The 17,834-nt window shown below is 42.0% G+C and overlaps 1 protein-coding gene across 2 annotated transcripts; it reads left to right on the top strand.

The window, feature by feature from the left end:
- The first annotated feature begins 1,630 nt into the window (after positions 1-1,630).
- LOC117818647 (poly [ADP-ribose] polymerase tankyrase-1) lies at positions 1,631-17,298 on the top strand. 2 transcript variants are annotated; one of them, XM_034691602.1, is made up of 28 exons: positions 1,631-2,146; positions 4,628-4,852; positions 5,107-5,202; positions 5,643-5,679; positions 6,054-6,129; positions 8,185-8,205; positions 9,805-9,899; positions 9,978-10,044; positions 10,186-10,372; positions 10,462-10,583; positions 10,810-10,901; positions 11,009-11,087; positions 11,197-11,368; positions 11,620-11,699; positions 11,892-12,037; positions 12,141-12,306; positions 12,471-12,690; positions 12,829-12,938; positions 13,095-13,283; positions 13,424-13,670; positions 13,832-13,914; positions 14,093-14,213; positions 14,429-14,526; positions 14,929-15,003; positions 15,190-15,295; positions 15,489-15,675; positions 15,791-15,947; positions 16,074-17,298. In XM_034691602.1, exons 1-28 carry the CDS (start codon positions 1,696-1,698, stop codon positions 16,158-16,160), a joined length of 3,792 nt encoding a protein of 1,263 aa, XP_034547493.1. In that variant the 5' UTR covers positions 1,631-1,695; the 3' UTR covers positions 16,161-17,298. The 2 variants fall into 2 exon arrangements, with proteins under 2 accessions (XP_034547493.1, XP_034547494.1); XM_034691603.1 differs by lacking the exon at positions 8,185-8,205 and having other exon boundaries at positions 16,074-16,711.
- The last annotated feature ends 536 nt before the right edge of the window (positions 17,299-17,834 follow it).

Raw genomic sequence — 17,834 nt, 5'->3', positions numbered from 1 at the left:
CAGCTTTTAAATATCTAAAATTTAAATATAAAATATAATAAAATACAGTTTTATAAAAACAGCCTATGTACGCAGTGCAGGTAGTGCAGTGACAGTTTAAAAATGGACAATGAAAATGGATAACAGTGCAAATGATATTAAGGTGCAGACAGTATTCAAGATAATATGCAAATAATGTGCAAAAAGCAGCTGAGGTAGAGTCCTTGTATGTAGTGTGACTGTGTGTGTTACAGTCCAGGGGGCAGAGTGAGGAGGTAGGGAGTGGAGTTCAGCATCCTAACAGCCTGATGGAAAAAGCTGTTCAAAAGTCTGGTAGAACGGGCCCGGAGGCTCCGGTACCTTTTCCCTGAAGGCAGGAGACTGAAGAGGGAGTGGTAGGGGTGGGAGGTGTCACCAGCGATGCTGATGGCTCTACTGGTGAGGCGGGTGTAGAAAATGTCTGAGAGGGGGGGCAGAGGAGCACAGATGATCCTGCTGGCTGTGTTCACTATGCGCTGTAGAGTCTTTTGGCAGGAGGCAGTGCAGGCACCAAACCACACAGCGACGCAGCCAGTGAGGACGCTCTCGATAGTACCTCTGTAAAAGGAGAACATGATGGGGGGGTGTAATAATATTGAATACTTTGGGCAGTGAGGGAAATATTTTATGATAGTTGCAAATGTGACAATACTGCCACTCACGGGCTGGTCAGAATTATTTATTTGTTTGTTTTTTTAATTGATGCAGTTATTTGCATTAAGAAACGGTAAACAATAACTGGTAGTAACTAACGTACAAAATAATGATACTTCAGGGGGAAAATAAATTTCAATAGGTGCAACATTAAAATATAAAGGTGTGATCATAAAGGTATTTTTCAATTTGTGATCCAGAAGCATCCCATTTCAGTAGTAACATAAACACTCCAGTAAGGAACTTTTGGTTTGTGTTGATTGTGGGGTGGCATGTGCCACCTTAAAACAGGCTTACCACCCCTGTTGGAAGGATTTAATTCAAAGAAAAGTTGTCTCATCGGACACAGCTGTCTCATCTAACACTGCAGTGGATGCAACACGATATGAAACAACATGTTTTGGCATTTCTTAAAAATGAATTGTCTGTTAACTAGATTTTTAGGGAGGGGGGGTTGTCCTGTTCAGGAGGTGGGGTGCCCTGTTATCAAAGCATACACCCTCCACCCAATACACCCTCATTTTATATGTGGTCAAATCAACTCAAAAAGACAGAAAACAGAGCAATCATTGTAAAAGAAATAAGCTATGACCAAAGTATTTGGGGGATGAATCCTGAGTTTCCCTCTCCGGGGATTAATAAAGTACATTCTATTCTACTCTATTCTATTATATTCAATTATACACATATTTCAATTATTTCAGCACATAGACGTCTGCCATGTTGCCACCACTCAAAAATAGAATGCCACCCTCTTGCCACCCCAGAAATATTTTTCTAGATCCGCCCCTGGTCACAAATGCTTTTTCGACGTGTTAATAAATAAATTAAAAATAACTTTAATATCTCGGTTATGGTTTTATGTTATGTAAATTAGTGTCTGCTCTGTGTATCTCTCTAAATAAAGACCTGAATGGTCTCTCGAAGCAGCCACCCTCTACAGAGAGTAAACAGCTGACAGGAAACGCGACCACTTTCACCGGAAAGGAGGAGCAGCTTTATTGTGGATCGAGAGCTGCTGTAATGGCGGTGCCTCGTCGCTCTTCGCAGCAGCAACAACAGCAGAATCCTTTACAGTCTCCGCCGAGAAACAGCTCGCTTTCAGGCGCTCCTCCGGCCTCTCCGCCCATGGCTCTGCTGACCTCGGCTGTCGGAGCCCCGGAGACCGAACGGGAGTGCAGTGGAGGGATCGAGGCGGCCCTGGCCTCCCCGGACCTCCCAGCCCCGGTCCTAGCGAGCAGTGCGAGCTTCAGTACGACAGCCTCTGGCGGCGGCAGCAGCAGCGTCTCCAGCCCTGGATCTGGAGCTACCAGCCCCATTGACGGGAGCAGTGGGATCGGGGGGGCGTTCAGGGAGCTTTTCGAGGCCTGTCGTAACGGAGATGTGTCCCGGGTGAAGAGGCTGGTGGACTCGGTGAATGTAAACGCGAAGGACATGGCTGGACGAAAATCTACTCCCCTTCATTTCGCTGCGGGTACTGACGAGCTAAGCTAACAACACAGCAGCATCATGTTTTTTACACCATTGTAGGACAACTAGCTAGCTAACATTGAGTTATGTCGACGTTGTGACACCTTTACTCATGTTTTGTCTTTTAATTTGTTGCCCACGTCTCATATTAGTAGAATATATCACGCCTGGTTTAGTAATGTAGCTTTTATGCTAACAAGCTAATCTGACGTCCCCTATTCTAATTTGAATATCTCAACTTTATTTATAAATCACCTTTCATACATAAAAACATGTTGCCAAAGTGCTTCACAGAAGAACAGAGACAGAAAACAACAGCAATGGTAAAATTATAAAAAAAAGAGCATGTTTAAAAATAAAGCAAAATTAATAAAATAAGTAATAGTGTAAAGAAAGTTTAAAAAAGGTAGCGTTAACAAGATCAGATGAATACAAGAAATAAATAAGATAAATACATGTTAAAGCAATAATACTAACTGTTTTGTAAGGTGCTTTATAAATAAATGTATTATTATTATCAGCAGCGTGATATTGACAGAATGTAAATTAAGTGCTGTTTTTAACTTGACTCCACGAAAGTGTTCGATTTGAAGCACCATACTCAACTCAACTTTATTTATAAAGCACCTTTCACACATAACAACATGCTTCATAGAATAACAGAGAGACAGAAAACAACAGCAACGGTGAAATTATAAAAGGCATGATTATAAATAAAATACTTAAAAATAAAATGAAATCAATACCCTAACATTAATAAAAATAAGTAATAGTGGAAAGAAAAGTTTAAAAAATAATAATAATGCGGCCAGGGCTAAAAATAAACTACTCAGAATTAAAAGCTAGATTAAAAAGATAAGTCTTAAGTTTACTTTTAAAAACACCCAGAGAGCCCGCCGTTTTAATGTCCAGAGGCAGAGAGTTCCAAAGCTTAGGAGCGTAAAAACAGAAAGCTCTCCGGCTGGTGTTTGTGTGAGACACACAAGGAACATTTAAAAGGGGAGCATTGGAGAACCTCAGTGATCGAGCTGGAACATAAAATGACAGGAGATCAGTGATGCATGAAGGAGCAAGGCTGTTACGAGCTTTAAAAACAAGTAAAATAACTTTAGAATCAATTCTAAAAGCAACAGGGACCCAGTGCAGAGTTTGAAGAAGAGGGGTTATGTGATCAGTTTTCTTTTTCCTCGTTAAAACTCCGGCTGCAGCGTTTTGAACAAGCTGCAGTTTCTTGAGAGACTTTTTGGGCAAACCAGTAAAAAGGGAGTTGCAGTAGTTGATGTGGCTTGTGTTAAAAGCATGAATTTAAAAAAATATCAAATGGAAAGTGTCAACATCTCTTGAGCTCGGTCTTATTCAAACATCAAGCTAATACACATAGCATTAGCTCTTATTTTTGTGGTGAAGCATTCTTATTGAATGTTTTTTTAATGCTCAAAATGAGCAAACACTGCACTCAGTGCTGTTTTTGATCTTATGTGTTCAGATAGCGTTTGCAAAAGAGCAGTCAGCGGTCATGTAAATAACTCCTAAAATGTGTCAAATCCAATGTTTCAATGTCTGCTAACCGATTGTATCTTTTACCCTCGGAATGATAACTTACTTAAGTATTTGTTTTAGACCAGGGGCGTCAAACTCATTTCAGTTCAGGGGCCACATACAGCCCAAGTTGATCTGAAGTGGGCCGGACCAGTAAAATAATAACATAATAACCTATAAATAACGACAACTCAAAATGTTTCCCTTTGTTTTAGTGCAAAGAAGTGAACTATCTTTCTAAAAAAACAGCTGTTGTATTTTTTGCCATGATGAGTCTCATAGTGGGCAGAATATTATACTCTTTAAGCCCTGAAACCTGCTGCGAACACACCAAACACACAGGTTTCCCATTCACCTGACACATAGTGTAATGTTTACTGCAAAAGAACAGAGAGATTATAATAATGAACAAGGTAAAGTTGACTATTTTGGACCCCTCAGCTCCAGCATGAACAGTTTGCTTGCTGGAAGGTGTTGTATGCAGGTGTAGTCTCTAGTGTTAATAGTTAGTGGTTCATCTTATAGTGCTCTAAAAAGTCTTTATGATTCTGAACCGGATTATGCAAACAGCAAGTCATCTATTTTCTCACTTTGAGAAAAAAAAGTCCAGAGAAAAAAAGCGCTGTTCAGGTGTGCTCCGACAGCACTATAATCGTATGTGACCCCCAGAGGACAAATTTAAAATAGCAGTTACTTTTATAAAAAAATCTGTAATTTTTCCACTTTGCAAAGTCGTTTTGTGGGCCAGTTTTGGCCCGCGGGCCGCATGCTTGACACCCCTGTTTTAGATGCATGTATCTATGTATGTAGGAGTTCATATCCCAATCCTATAATTGTTATCATTATGAAGCATTTTAAGATGGTATGGCAGGGTATTTTTACTTTACCTGTACCTCACATATTAAGTACAAACAGGTTAATTTAAATGTATCTGAATTCCCCTCAGGTTTTGGAAGAAAAGATGTGGTGGAGCACCTCTTGCAGACAGGGGCCAATGTTCACGCCAGGGATGACGGAGGACTCATCCCCCTGCATAATGCCTGCTCCTTCGGCCACGCAGAAGTTGTCAGCCTCCTTTTGTGTCAGGGCGCTGACCCCAACGCCAGAGATAACTGGAACTACACTCCCTTACATGAGGCTGCCATCAAAGGAAAGATAGATGTGTGCATTGGTGAGGATCCCTTTTGACAATCAAGCACAGACTAATCCTGGATCACTGTTTAACATGTCGTTGATTATAGTTTGTGTTCTTTAAGAGATTTGAAACTTGATATATTTGTCTGGAAGGCGATTTGTTTACCAACCTGTTCTTTGCAACTAACTTCATTGTTTTTAACTATGATCAGTGCACTGGTGGGCACTATGCGTGTATGAATGATTCAGAGATAATTTAACATTTTAATCTTCTGCACCTCTCTCCCTCAGTGTTACTTCAACATGGAGCTGATCCAAACATTCGTAACACCGATGGAAAATCTGCTTTGGATTTAGCTGACCCTTCAGCCAAGGCTGTTCTCACTGGTCAGTCCCTCTTAACTGCTTTGCTGTCATGTTTACATTTCAGACATTTAGCTGTTACTTCATTAACACAAGGGAAGAACTCTGTCCTTTTATTGGTGCAGTATTGGACATTAGACCTGGCATTTGGGAATAACTTTGCAGGCTAAGTTTGATTTAAGCTTACCTGACCCCCAGCTGCATTTTATTCCTTGCTATGTAGGTTTTGTCATTGAGTAGGAACACATGTAAGCTCATCAGGACGCTTTGTCAGCAAGCATTAAAGCCATCTGTGTTTACACCCAAACTTTTGCACATGGACTTATTGTTACAGCTAGCAAACCTAATCCAAGTGGTACCCTGACATCCATTTATAAAACAAACATTTGCACATGCAAATCGCACAAACCAAAATAATGACACCACATGGCATGCCTCACCCTAATCTGTTGTTTGTTCTTCAGGTGAATACAAGAAGGATGAACTTCTGGAAGCAGCAAGGTAAGTAACACATCTATAGGTTGGTGCTCATGTTTCATTTTGCCTGGAGACGTTATAGCTACATTCCAGCCCTTTTTTAGATTTGGGTTTATGCTGCAGTGTTGTTTGCTTTTTAACACATACAGCAAAAAGTCCATGAAATGCAGGAGAAATCCAAACACCTCAAAGTTTGCACCTGCATTATGCACATGATGTAAACTCTTAGGAGAGGCCAGTAAGACACTTTTTAAAGACACAAATGTGAGTCTCTGTTTCATCCAGCAGTGCATCCAATCATCCATGACAGCCTGTGAAATGACATTTAGATTATGGAGTAGTGATTCTGATGCGAGGAATACTTAATGACACCAGACTTTTCAACCGTGTAATTACAGGAGTGGAAATGAAGAGAAGCTGATGGCACTGCTTACTCCACTGAATGTTAACTGCCATGCCAGCGATGGACGCAAGGTAAATAATCCACACCACCCCACACCAGAATGAAAACGTTCACACCTTTTTCTACATGTGTGCAGGTTAGAGAAATCAAACTTTATGTTGAAAGTTCATGACAGTAAATAGCATACAGACGGTTTCTGAGTCAGATGATGTGTAAGTAGACAAACACAACAGTTCTAATGTGACGGATTAGTTTGTTTTTGTGATATAAAGAGGATTAATGTCACTGGATTTGTGGGAGGGTGTTAGCGTGGACCACCTTACCACTATGTAACATATACACTGCTGTTCTCCCTCATCATGCATGAATCTCATCAGGCCATCCGTTGGCCTCTGTTATCACATATACACTCTCTCTCTCTGTCAGCTAATCTTCAGTTTTGTGTTTTCTTGTTGTCACATGATTGTATTCACCAAAAACAAAACATGTTGGTCTAGTTTAGGAGGGGGGGGGTAATTCTGCATTATTTTGTGCAAATCAGAAAAACATAATCCATAATCACATTTCCATGTCCAAATCTGGTGTAAAGTTATTTCAGATTTTGTGCACACTGTCCAGATTATAATTCAGTATTTCTGTGTCTGTTCTTTGTTATTCTGATTTTTCCTCTTAAGGGTGGATTGGACTAAAAGGATAATAGTACACAGACACATTTTGTGCTCGGCATCATTGGGCTCTGGTGTATTTATTTATTCCCCCTGTTTTTGTGTGGGCATTTCTTTTTGTGTCTTTTTTCTTCTGTTAAAATTCACGACATGTTTGTTTCCTCATCTGGGGAAATACTAGGGGTGCAACGATACACAAAATCCTCAGTTCGGTTCGATACGTTTTTGATACAGTAAAAGAAATTTCCATGCCTTTTTTTACTTGTAGTTTATTTAAATTACTAACATTTGTTTCAGCTCAAAAGCACAGTTTTGAAATTAAATTAAATATATCAGGGGCAGCTATACCTGACACATGTTCTACTGTGCATGGGGGGGTTGCGTGCCTGTGTGTCTCTCTGCGTGCGCATCTGCCATGCGCGATAAAGAGCAGCGGAGAATTGTGAACGCGCGACCATGTAGAGACAGAAATAACATTCCGTCATGTAAATAAGATAAATAACATAAGGCTATTTAGTCTGTTAAATAAAAGAACAAGGTATAGACCTGATCTATGAGAGAGGGAACCTTAAATCACTTCTGCTTTGACTTCCAGGGGGGGAGGGGACCCGGCGGACACTTGTGCTTCCCTTTCGTGCGGGCGCGTGCTCACAAACACGTGAACATATGAACCCAGCAGACCGTCGTATGGTGAAATATATATTTCCAGATGAAGCACAGTTAAAACAAATGTGACCAGTTGGGACTGAATGAATGTGGGAGGAGCGCGCAGTTCAGTGGACCTGTGCTCGACAATGCAGCCCGGAGGAGTCGAGCACAGATCCTCTGAACTTTCAGCACAGAGCGCCTCGTCAGAAGTTGATAAAATAAAAATAAAATTGCGTATTGTTCGGTTCATAGGGCATACCGAACTGTGACCACTGTATCGAATGGTTTGATACAGATACACGTACTGTTGCACCCCTAGGAAATACTGTTTTTTGGGTTTTTTTATAACTCAAAAGCATAATAACCCACCTCACAATACCAACCATTGTTGCTAACAGCATATGATCACTTGTTTATGGAAGTCTTTTCTAACAACTCTTTCTTCCACAGCAGTTAGCCCTGCAACACTTGCAGAATATTAAGACTTTGCATGATCTGAGCCAGTCTGTCAGAGTAGATCTGCCCTGGGATTGAACCAACAGGCAGCGTTTTATAGCTCTTGCCTTTTCACAAAGCCTCAAAGAAAAGTGATAAGCCCCAATTAACCCTTCAACACAGCATCCCCTCTCTCAGGCCTTTTGTCTCATTTAATCTTGAACCATGTCTGACGGATCAAAAGGTGATGTTAAAGCTAGCTCTTGTGTTTGATTGGCGTGTGGAGGGAGAAAAGACTTGCTGTGAAAAGATACTGTCATTTTGTAATTTTTGTTTCGTTTTGTTTTCCGTGTGACTCTGGCAACATTTGTCGATCAGTCAACATCCCAAAAAATGCTGGTAAGTCGACCTTGATAACGGCCACTTGATTGATGCACTGTTGTGATCTTTTTTTTTTTTTTCGTTTGTTTCATTCCTTTTTTTAATCCATTGTTTTATTTGACCAATAAGCTGGCTGTCACTTGTTAATTGCACATCATGGACCTGGGTGTACGGGTCACTCATGTCTCCTACCCTGATGCTCCTCTGTGTGTGCGGACATGTGGTCGAATGAGTGAGTGAATGAGTTGGGTTGGTGTCATGGTGACGAGTCATCTATATGGATTTGGAGAGGAGCTCATAATGTCCACTGCCTGCTCTCTTCAGCGTCTATCCTCTCCTTGCACACTCACCCACACACTTCTCCAACTTTCAATCACTTGCTCCTTCGTCAGTTTCTGATTTGGCTTTTGTTTTCTTAATCATTGATTTCTTTTTGATGATCACTCATGCATGCCTGAAGGCCTGCCCCTCTGCATTTTGTCGAGCGAATCCTGAATATGTTGTCTGTGAAATTTGTGTCTTCACGTTGGATCAGTTGGTATGCAGTAATGAATGGACTACGTTCTTCACCTGTCATTGTAGTCGTGCTATGCAACCCTTCATGTAATGACTCAAGATTGCTCGTGTCATCCCAAACTGAATGATGCCTCTGTGATTGGACTCGCTGTTCTTTTGATTTTAACGCTGTGGCTTGAGAACTAACAGTCTGCCTTCATGGTTTATATTAACATCACTGCATGGAAACTGGAAATAATGAAGCCCCATGTTTTGATTGTAAGCTTTACCAGAGGTAGACTTGAACAGAGAACAAATGCTACTAAAATTGGATTTGCAGCTTTGCTTAGACTAACATTTCTTTTTCATTTTTAATCAAACTGTTTGATTTAATCCTCCTTTAGCTTGCAGAGCTGCTTTCTCAAACACTCAGCCTGCCTTTTGTAGCTTCTTTGCATCCTGTTACGGTTGGGGTTCGATTGCATTCCATCAAATCTGATTACTTTTTACGCTTTTTTCTAAGTAACAATCTTTATCAATGATTGGATGTTCATGAACAAAAAGTCAAAGATAGACATGTACAGAAGTAAACTTGTGACTTCTTGTGTTTTTCCATTTGTCTAAATGATAATCTGAAAGAAGAGGACTCTTTAGAAAAGAGATAAAGTTTATAACCAGCTATCAACACTCAACCGTAACTCTTATCCTGCTATTTTGAATTTAACAGTCTTAACAGTTTCAGTAGCCATCTTTTCTTCATCTAACCACATAAAACTTAATTTGAACTCCTAAAACCTGGAACAAATATTTAGATTTTGTTGATATGGACAGATGGAAGAGGTGGTAGATGAGTAGATGAGTAATGAGGTTGAAGTGCTTGTTGTCTCTTACTCGGGCCAGACAGAAGATCAACCGCCGATGAATTTTGTCACCGGGTTTGCCCACAAACTCTTATTGACTCTTGCATCATCATCATGTCTGCCATTCATCTGCAACTCACAGAGCCTAGCCTGCACACTGCTTCTGGCTCTAATCAGCTGCTTGCTCCTGTGGCCATCGGAGGCAGTGCACACTACACCAGCCAGCGATCTGTGTCTGCTAACGATCTGTCCTCTCTTACAGTCCACACCCCTTCACCTGGCTGCAGGATACAACCGTGTTCGGATCGTTCAGCTGCTTCTCCAGCATGGAGCTGATGTTCACGCCAAGGACAAAGGGTGAGACGCTGTTCAAGAAAAATAATCACTTGTTCAGTTTTCGTTTATGACACTAACCTGAGGCTCCTGTTCCTGCAGCGGGCTGGTTCCTCTTCACAATGCTTGTTCCTACGGCCACTTTGAGGTCACTGAGCTCCTGCTTAAAGTAAGTACACACAGAGTTACACTTTTTTACTGAAGCTTGTACTTTAGGGGCCAAGGAGTGTGTCAATAGTAATCTTGAAAACCACATTTCATGTACCAGAGTGTTTTTATCCTTGTTATAACACTTTCTTTTCTCATTCAGCATGGAGCCTGTGTCAATGCCATGGACTTGTGGCAGTTCACTCCTCTCCACGAGGCAGCATCCAAGAACCGGGTGGAGGTCTGTTCCCTGCTGCTGAGCCACGGGGCCGACCCCACCCTGCTCAACTGTCACAGCAAGAGTGCTGTGGACATGGCTCCCACTCCTGAGCTCAAAGAGAGGCTCACCTGTGAGTTCTCTTTCAGCTAATACTTAGACTCACATACTCACAGTGATGGCTGTGAACTTTTTATTTACTTGTCTTTCTCTCCCATGTAGATGAGTTCAAAGGTCACTCACTGCTGCAGGCAGCCCGGGAGGCAGACATGGCCAAAGTGAAGAAGACGCTGGCTCTGGAGATCATCAGCTTCAAACATCCTCAGACCAACGAGACAGCTCTGGTAAGAATCAGAACTTTCTGCTTCATCATTTGTTACAATTTCAATCAATTACAAAAAAACTTTCTTTTAAGAAATGATTGCTGAAATAGAATTGACTGAGCCAGCAACTCTCTGTATTAATGAGTTAGCTAATATTGGTTATAGAATTAGAATTCACTGAATTCTTTAGTTCTCAGTCTCTGCTTTACAATCCAGCTAACTTATCTAGTGTTTCCATGTATTTCAGCACTGTGCTGTGGCATCCCCTCACCCCAAAAGGAAGCAGGTGACTGAGTTGTTGCTGCGCAAAGGTGCAAACATCAATGAGAAGAACAAAGAGTGAGTCATTTAGTTTTTCTTTTAACCTGGATTTTCACTGTAAAAAGAGATGCAAGGAGATGTCTTTCCCTGATCTGATCAGAACTTGTGTCTGTCTTGTTTTACAGCTTCATGACACCCTTACATGTTGCAGCTGAAAGAGCTCACAATGACATCCTTGAGGTGCTGCAGAAACATGGAGCAAAGGTCTGTTATGTTTGCATTAATTTCTCTCTGCCATGAAATTATGTTAGATATGCTTGGAGATTAAAAGTAAGTTGTGCCGAAACATAAGTTCCTCCCCCTATGACTACAGGTAAACGCAGTGGACACACTCGGTCAGACCGCTCTCCATAGAGCTGCACTCGCTGGTCACATCCAGACCTGCAAGCTGCTGCTGAGCTACGGCGCCGACCCCTCCATCGTGTCTCTGCAGGGTTTCACCGCTGCACAAATGGGCAACGAAGCCGTGCAACAGATTCTTAACGGTAAACAAAGCTGCAGTCAGGACTTTGTTGATGTTTATGTTTATTTTGTAAAGTTTGAGGAAAAATACTCTGCATCTACGTCAACACTCCTCCACTAATACAGGGCAGTCTGATATATCCATGTCTCATAAGGGAATTTCAGGGATGAATGAAGGGCTCTTATACCAGTTTTCTCACACCACATTAAACTCTGATCATGTGATTTCTTTGATGTAAAGGAGTCATGTTTGTTTTCTTTGTTTTCATTTCAGAAAATGTTCCCACACGTAACTCTGACGTGGACTACAGATTTCTGGAGGCGGCCAAAGCAGGGGATCTGGACACAGTGCAAGTAAGTTCAGGGTTTGGGTTTAAGTTAGAGATTTTAATTTGCATTAATTAATTCTAAACTAGATTTATTTCCCATTCTTGGAAGAACTTGTTTCACTGAAATTTCAAAATATTGCCAGCAGCAGTGATTTAAAATTAATGGTTCAGCATGTAGCTTAGTTTCTAATTATCTCATTGTCTCTGTGTATGGCAGCAACTCTGCACCCCTCAGAATGTGAACTGCCGGGACCTGGAGGGCCGCCACTCTACTCCTCTCCACTTTGCAGCTGGTTACAATCGAGTGGCTGTGGTTGAGTATCTGTTACACCACGGAGCTGATGTCCATGCAAAGGACAAGGGGTTAGTTCTTAAACAACAATCTTACCTACCTGTAGGTCAAATAACGTTCTGCAAGCCATGAATGCCGGTACACCTTGTTCATCTCGTGTTTTTCTTTCTATAGAGGCCTGGTCCCCCTCCACAATGCTTGTTCCTATGGTCACTACGAAGTGGCAGAGCTGCTGGTCAGACACGGAGCCTCAGTCAATGTGGCTGATCTGTGGAAATTCACCCCGCTTCATGAGGCTGCAGCCAAAGGCAAATACGAGATTTGCAAACTGCTGCTCAAGGTGATGACCAGTAACTGTTCTTTCACAGTGAAAGTCTTTGATTCTTTAATGTTTGTGCTTCTGAAAATGGACAAAAATAGAGCACTTGGACTTGTGAGGCCACAGAGGCTCATATGATTCAAGTATGTGTACAAAATAGTTCATCACAACATATTTCTGTTCAGCACGGAGCCGACCCATCCAAGAAGAACCGAGATGGCAACATGCCTCTGGACATGGTGAAAGATGGAGACACAGACATCCAGGACCTGCTGAGGGGAGATGCTGCCTTGCTGGACGCTGCAAAGAAGGGCTGTCTGGCTCGAGTGCAGAAACTCTGCTCCCCCGAGAATATCAACTGCAGAGACACGCAGGGACGTAACTCCACACCGCTCCACCTTGCAGGCAAGTTCTTCAGTTCTGTGTCTTTATTTCCTCGCAGTTGTTTCTTCTATCTGCTGTCCCCTGATCTAAAGTGCTCTTGATCTCACTGATTGTTTTAAACGTGTACTTAAGTTTTGAACTTAATCTCCTCCTCCTCAGCTGGTTACAACAACCTGGAGGTGGCTGAGTATCTGCTGGAGCATGGGGCTGATGTCAACGCGCAAGACAAAGGAGGCCTTATCCCCCTCCATAATGCTGCTTCTTATGGGGTCAGTCTGCACAACATAAACCAAAACAAATGACCTACCCTCAAAGACTTTTTCATTTGCTCTTGAAGATACTACAAGTGTCTGTTAACTGGTTTTCTTTGACCTTATGGAACTGTTGTCTCACTGACTGACCCTTTGTTGTCTCTCTTTGTGCAGCATGTCGACATTGCCGCCCTGCTGATCAAGTACAACACATGTGTGAATGCTACAGACAAATGGGCTTTCACCCCCCTCCATGAGGCAGCTCAAAAAGGTCGCACACAGCTCTGTGCACTGTTGCTGGCTCACGGAGCCGACCCCACCATGAAGAACCAGGAGGGCCAGACTGCTCTGGACCTGGCAACGGTAACACTCTCTCTCAAGCAGACATTAATGGCAGTAAAATTAGTTTCTCAAGTTAGATAAGGTCAATTTTTGCACTGGATAAATCTTCTGGAATTCAATCAGGCTAATTTCAGTTTTTTTATCCCCTCACTCCCCTGCAGGCTGATGATATCCGGGCCCTGCTGATGGATGCCATGCCACCAGACGCTCTCCCCAGCTGCTTCAAGCCCCAAGCCACAGTGGTCAGTGCCTCAGTCATTTCCCCCGCCTCCACACCGTCCTGTCTGTCAGCTGCCAGCAGCATAGACAACCTGGCTGGACCGCTCACAGAGCTTGCTGCTGCCGCTGCTGCCGGGACCTCCGGAGTGGCAGATGGAGCCACAGGCACCGAGCGCAAAGAAGGGGAACGTGAGTTTGTTGTAATATCAACATTGAATACTGCTCTTATTGTAAAGCTGCTGAACACAGAAAAATATGTAGATACTGAGAACCTTTGGGTTCTTTATGAAGACATGAACTCTTTGAGACAGTTGTTTTTGTTTAACTCTATTGCTCTGATCTTTTTCTAGTGGCAATGCTGGACATGAATATCAGTCAGTTCCTGAAGAGCCTGGGTCTGGAGCACCTGAGGGACATCTTTGAGAGAGAGCAGGTCAGCCGTCAGAAATTATTTCATTGCTTAATAAGGAGGATGGTATTCAATATACAGAAATAATGCACTGAACTTCACCCTTGTCGTGTTGATTGTTGAAGAGCTTGATGTTTGAGCAAAAAGACAAATTAGTTGATTTAACTGGTGGATACAAACTTTTAAATCTGTATTTATCCAGATCTCCCTGGATGTGCTGGCTGACATGGGTCACGAGGAGCTGAAGGAGATTGGAATTAATGCCTACGGCCACAGACACAAGCTGATCAAGGGTGTTGAGAGGCTCTTGGGTGGCCAGCAAGGTGAGTAGTCATCTGTAGTTCCTCTGCTAGGATTAGAAGCATGCTGTGCTGTCTGCCATATCTTTAACATCTACCACATGAAGTCAGCAAAGTCAAACATCTTTCAGTCAGACTTTAAATTGTGACTCTCTGATTGATTTTTTTAAGAAAAGGAGGGGGGGGACAGGTGATCGTGTTTTTGTGATTTATGACATCCAATAACGTTTCTTTTTCAGGTGCCAACCCCTACCTGACATTCCACTGTGCCAACCAGGGCACCATCCTGATTGACCTCGCCCCTGATGACAAAGAGTACCAGTCTGTGGAAGAGGAGGTGAGTCCGGTTCACACTCTGTTAATGCTTCTAACTTCTGTGGGTTTGTGATCAATGCATTTGTGTAAAAAGCTGCCTGTAATAATGTGCATTGGTTTGCAATGATCTAATGCTACAGATGCAACTAAAGGGCATTTCAAGTAATTTCATTATAGCAGAGTTGTGCACCAAACCCTATAACCACAGCAGATGATGAAAACATTTATTAAGAGGATAGGAGACAGGAGGATGTAGACAGAGCAGGAAACTAGGAGAGAGAGAAGGGAATGACGTACAGTAAAGGGCCGCCTGCTTTAACATGGGGCATATCATTTACAGCTAGGCCAAACAGCGCCCCATGAAAAAAATCTTCTGGTTGCATTTACTAGATAACAAATCTTTTTGTTGGTGTTCATCCCTCAGATGCAGAGCACCATCAGAGAGCACAGAGATGGAGGAAACGCTGGGGGTGTGTTCAGCAGATACAACATCATCAAGGTCTGACCCAGGAATCTCTCTGTACTTGTTCTGTCTACTTTTATAATCTACAGAGCTCTGAACAGCTTTCAAAAGGACTGTTGATTTGGCAGATTATATTCATGTTAAATTAAAGTGACAACAGTCATGTGACCTGCTGTGTACGCTCCACTTCTTGGTCTGATGTAAGTGAAACTGTGCCCACAGATTCAGAAGGTGGTAAATAAGAAGCTGAGGGAGCGTTACACTCACAGGCAGAAGGAGATCGCAGACGAGAACCACAACCACCACAACGAGCGGATGTTGTTCCACGGTAAGTACACCCACTATCACTTCATCTGCTTGTTGTGTGTCAGCATCAGACAGCAGTGAAGTCTCATTTCAGTTCAGTTGTTAAAGAAAATGAACAGATTTGATCAGTTAGTCTTCTGTTTTAATCCTGTAGAGCATTGCTTGTCTGTTACTGTGTGACATCACTTTGCCACTGTGGTCCTGTTTTCCTTCAGGTTCCCCATTCATCAACGCAATCATCCACAAAGGCTTCGATGAGCGCCACGCTTACATCGGGGGGATGTTTGGAGCTGGGATCTACTTTGCAGAAAACTCCTCAAAGAGCAATCAGTACGTCTACGGCATCGGTGGAGGCACAGGCTGCCCGACGCACAAAGACAGATCCTGCTACCTGTGCCACAGGTAACTCTTAGCACAACACTTAAATTCAAGACTGTATTTTATCAGAAGAAGGTTCTGCATGTCCTGATGGAAAAAAAACAGTGTGTGACTACTTTCCTCTTGTATGCGTTCACAGACAGATGCTGTTCTGCAGAGTTACTCTGGGGAAGTCCTTCCTACAATTCAGTGCCATGAAGATGGCCCACGCCCCACCAGGACACCACTCAGTAATCGGGCGGCCCAGTGTTAATGGCCTAGCTTATGCCGAATACGTCATCTACAGAGGAGAGCAGGTAAACAGACACTCAAGCATCATGGGAAAGTGTCTTACTCTAAATGCTGTTCAGGCTTTGACATGAGAGAAAAACAAAACCTCCCTGTGCAGTGTTGGCTGACCTCTTTCTGTGGTTTCCTTTCAGGCCTACCCAGAGTACCTCATCACCTACCAGATCCTTAAACCGGAGAGCGCGGCGCAGTCTGCTGCAGGAGCTGAGCAGAAGTCGTAGTTACTTTGCATCACACACACTCAAAGGACTCGATGTTCGTTTTTTTTTCTCCTTTGTAATGCAAATGCCTGAAAACACTTTTTATTTACCGAACACATTTCCAGTAGAGCCCATGGTGACCAGTGCTGTAAAATACTCTCCATTATGGTGACGACACACTTTGTTTAGCATTGGCTGCATGTTAATACAAAAGCATGCGAGGCCCAATAGCGTGCGTGGGTTAGTTCCTTCCCCCTCCTAACCAATCAGGAGGATGCTTGTAGAGACTTTGAAGTATCAGCATTAACTGTTTGATACTCTACGTCGCCTCATGCCTTGTGACTGTGCAGAATCCCCGACCCCTCTCCTCTACACACCCACACTGTCTCACTGTCAGAGCCTGAAACCTGTGGACTACTACTGCCCCACCATATCTGGGTTCATCCTGTACAGAATGGCCTTTGGTTACTGTGATTTTAATGCTAAACTTATGACACTACAATACCTGTAACTTTGCATTGTTGCTTTGCTGTAATGCTAACTTTCATACAGAGAACACTACAAACACTGAACTGAATTTCTTTTGTAGTTTTATTCAGAACTGGGCATGCTCCATTGAGGAAGGTATCTCTGTCAATCACTATTTTATCATGTTAACAATCTGGACTTGTATGAGAGCAGATGTGTGCTTAGTTACAAAGCTGAACTGCAATGTAAGGCATCAGAGTTACAAAAAAGCACACTAAAGGTGTGGATGTTGTAAATTACAAACGTTCTATACAGTATATATGACTGTGCTTCAAGACTGTAGAGTCAGTAAATGTTCATAATGTTGAAATGTGCTTGTGATGCCTTACAAGGTAACTCCTGATAGCCAGTGAACTCATAAAGGCACCCTTTCTGTCGCCATGGTCTTACTCGCAGACATCCCACGCTTATGGATTTGCACTTTTACATAGAAACCTATTTAAGTTATTTTGAATTTAAATTGCAAGTTTGCGGGAAAATATTTGTACAGGTTGTGTAAATGGTTGTGTATAACTGTTGCTGTTTAACATTATCTTTGAGTTCAACTGTAAATGACATATGATCTTTTTTGTTTCATGCCTTCTCGATTCTCCCAACATTTTTTTTAATAAATGTCCCATTAATAACTCTTTATTGTTGTTTATTTTGAAATGGCATCAGCTCTGTCACAATCATTATTTCAGTTCTACAAGGGTCTCTCAAAACATTATCGTGAAAACAGGTCAATATCTTCACCAGTTAAGAACAGGGGGGGAGAAATCCTGACTCATTACAGGTAAACTTAAAATGTTTAGACATTTTCTATGTCGTTTCAATGTTCAATTTTGGAATTATGACCTGAAGCTTATAAAAGAAAAACTCTGAAAATATTAGAATATTTCATTCAAGTTACCATACCAATTTTTGAGTTGTGAAAAATGAACTTTTTCATGATATACATTTTTTTTTGATACTCTAGTATGTTTTTAGTTTCTGCAGTTAAGCTTTAACTCTAATTAGGAAAATGTATATTTGCTGTTTTAATTAAGATGTTACATAATTGACTTCAGATGTCATCGACAGTCAATTCAAGTCAAGTCAACTTTATTTATATAGCACATTTAAAAACAACCAGTGTTGGCCAAAGTGCTTTACAAGATGAAAAGTAAAAAGTACAAAGTACATGAA

This window comes from Notolabrus celidotus, chromosome 9 (assembly GCF_009762535.1).
Source record: "Notolabrus celidotus isolate fNotCel1 chromosome 9, fNotCel1.pri, whole genome shotgun sequence".
Taxonomy (NCBI): domain Eukaryota; kingdom Metazoa; phylum Chordata; class Actinopteri; order Labriformes; family Labridae; genus Notolabrus; species Notolabrus celidotus.
This window is presented reverse-complemented; position numbering and strand designations above follow the sequence as displayed.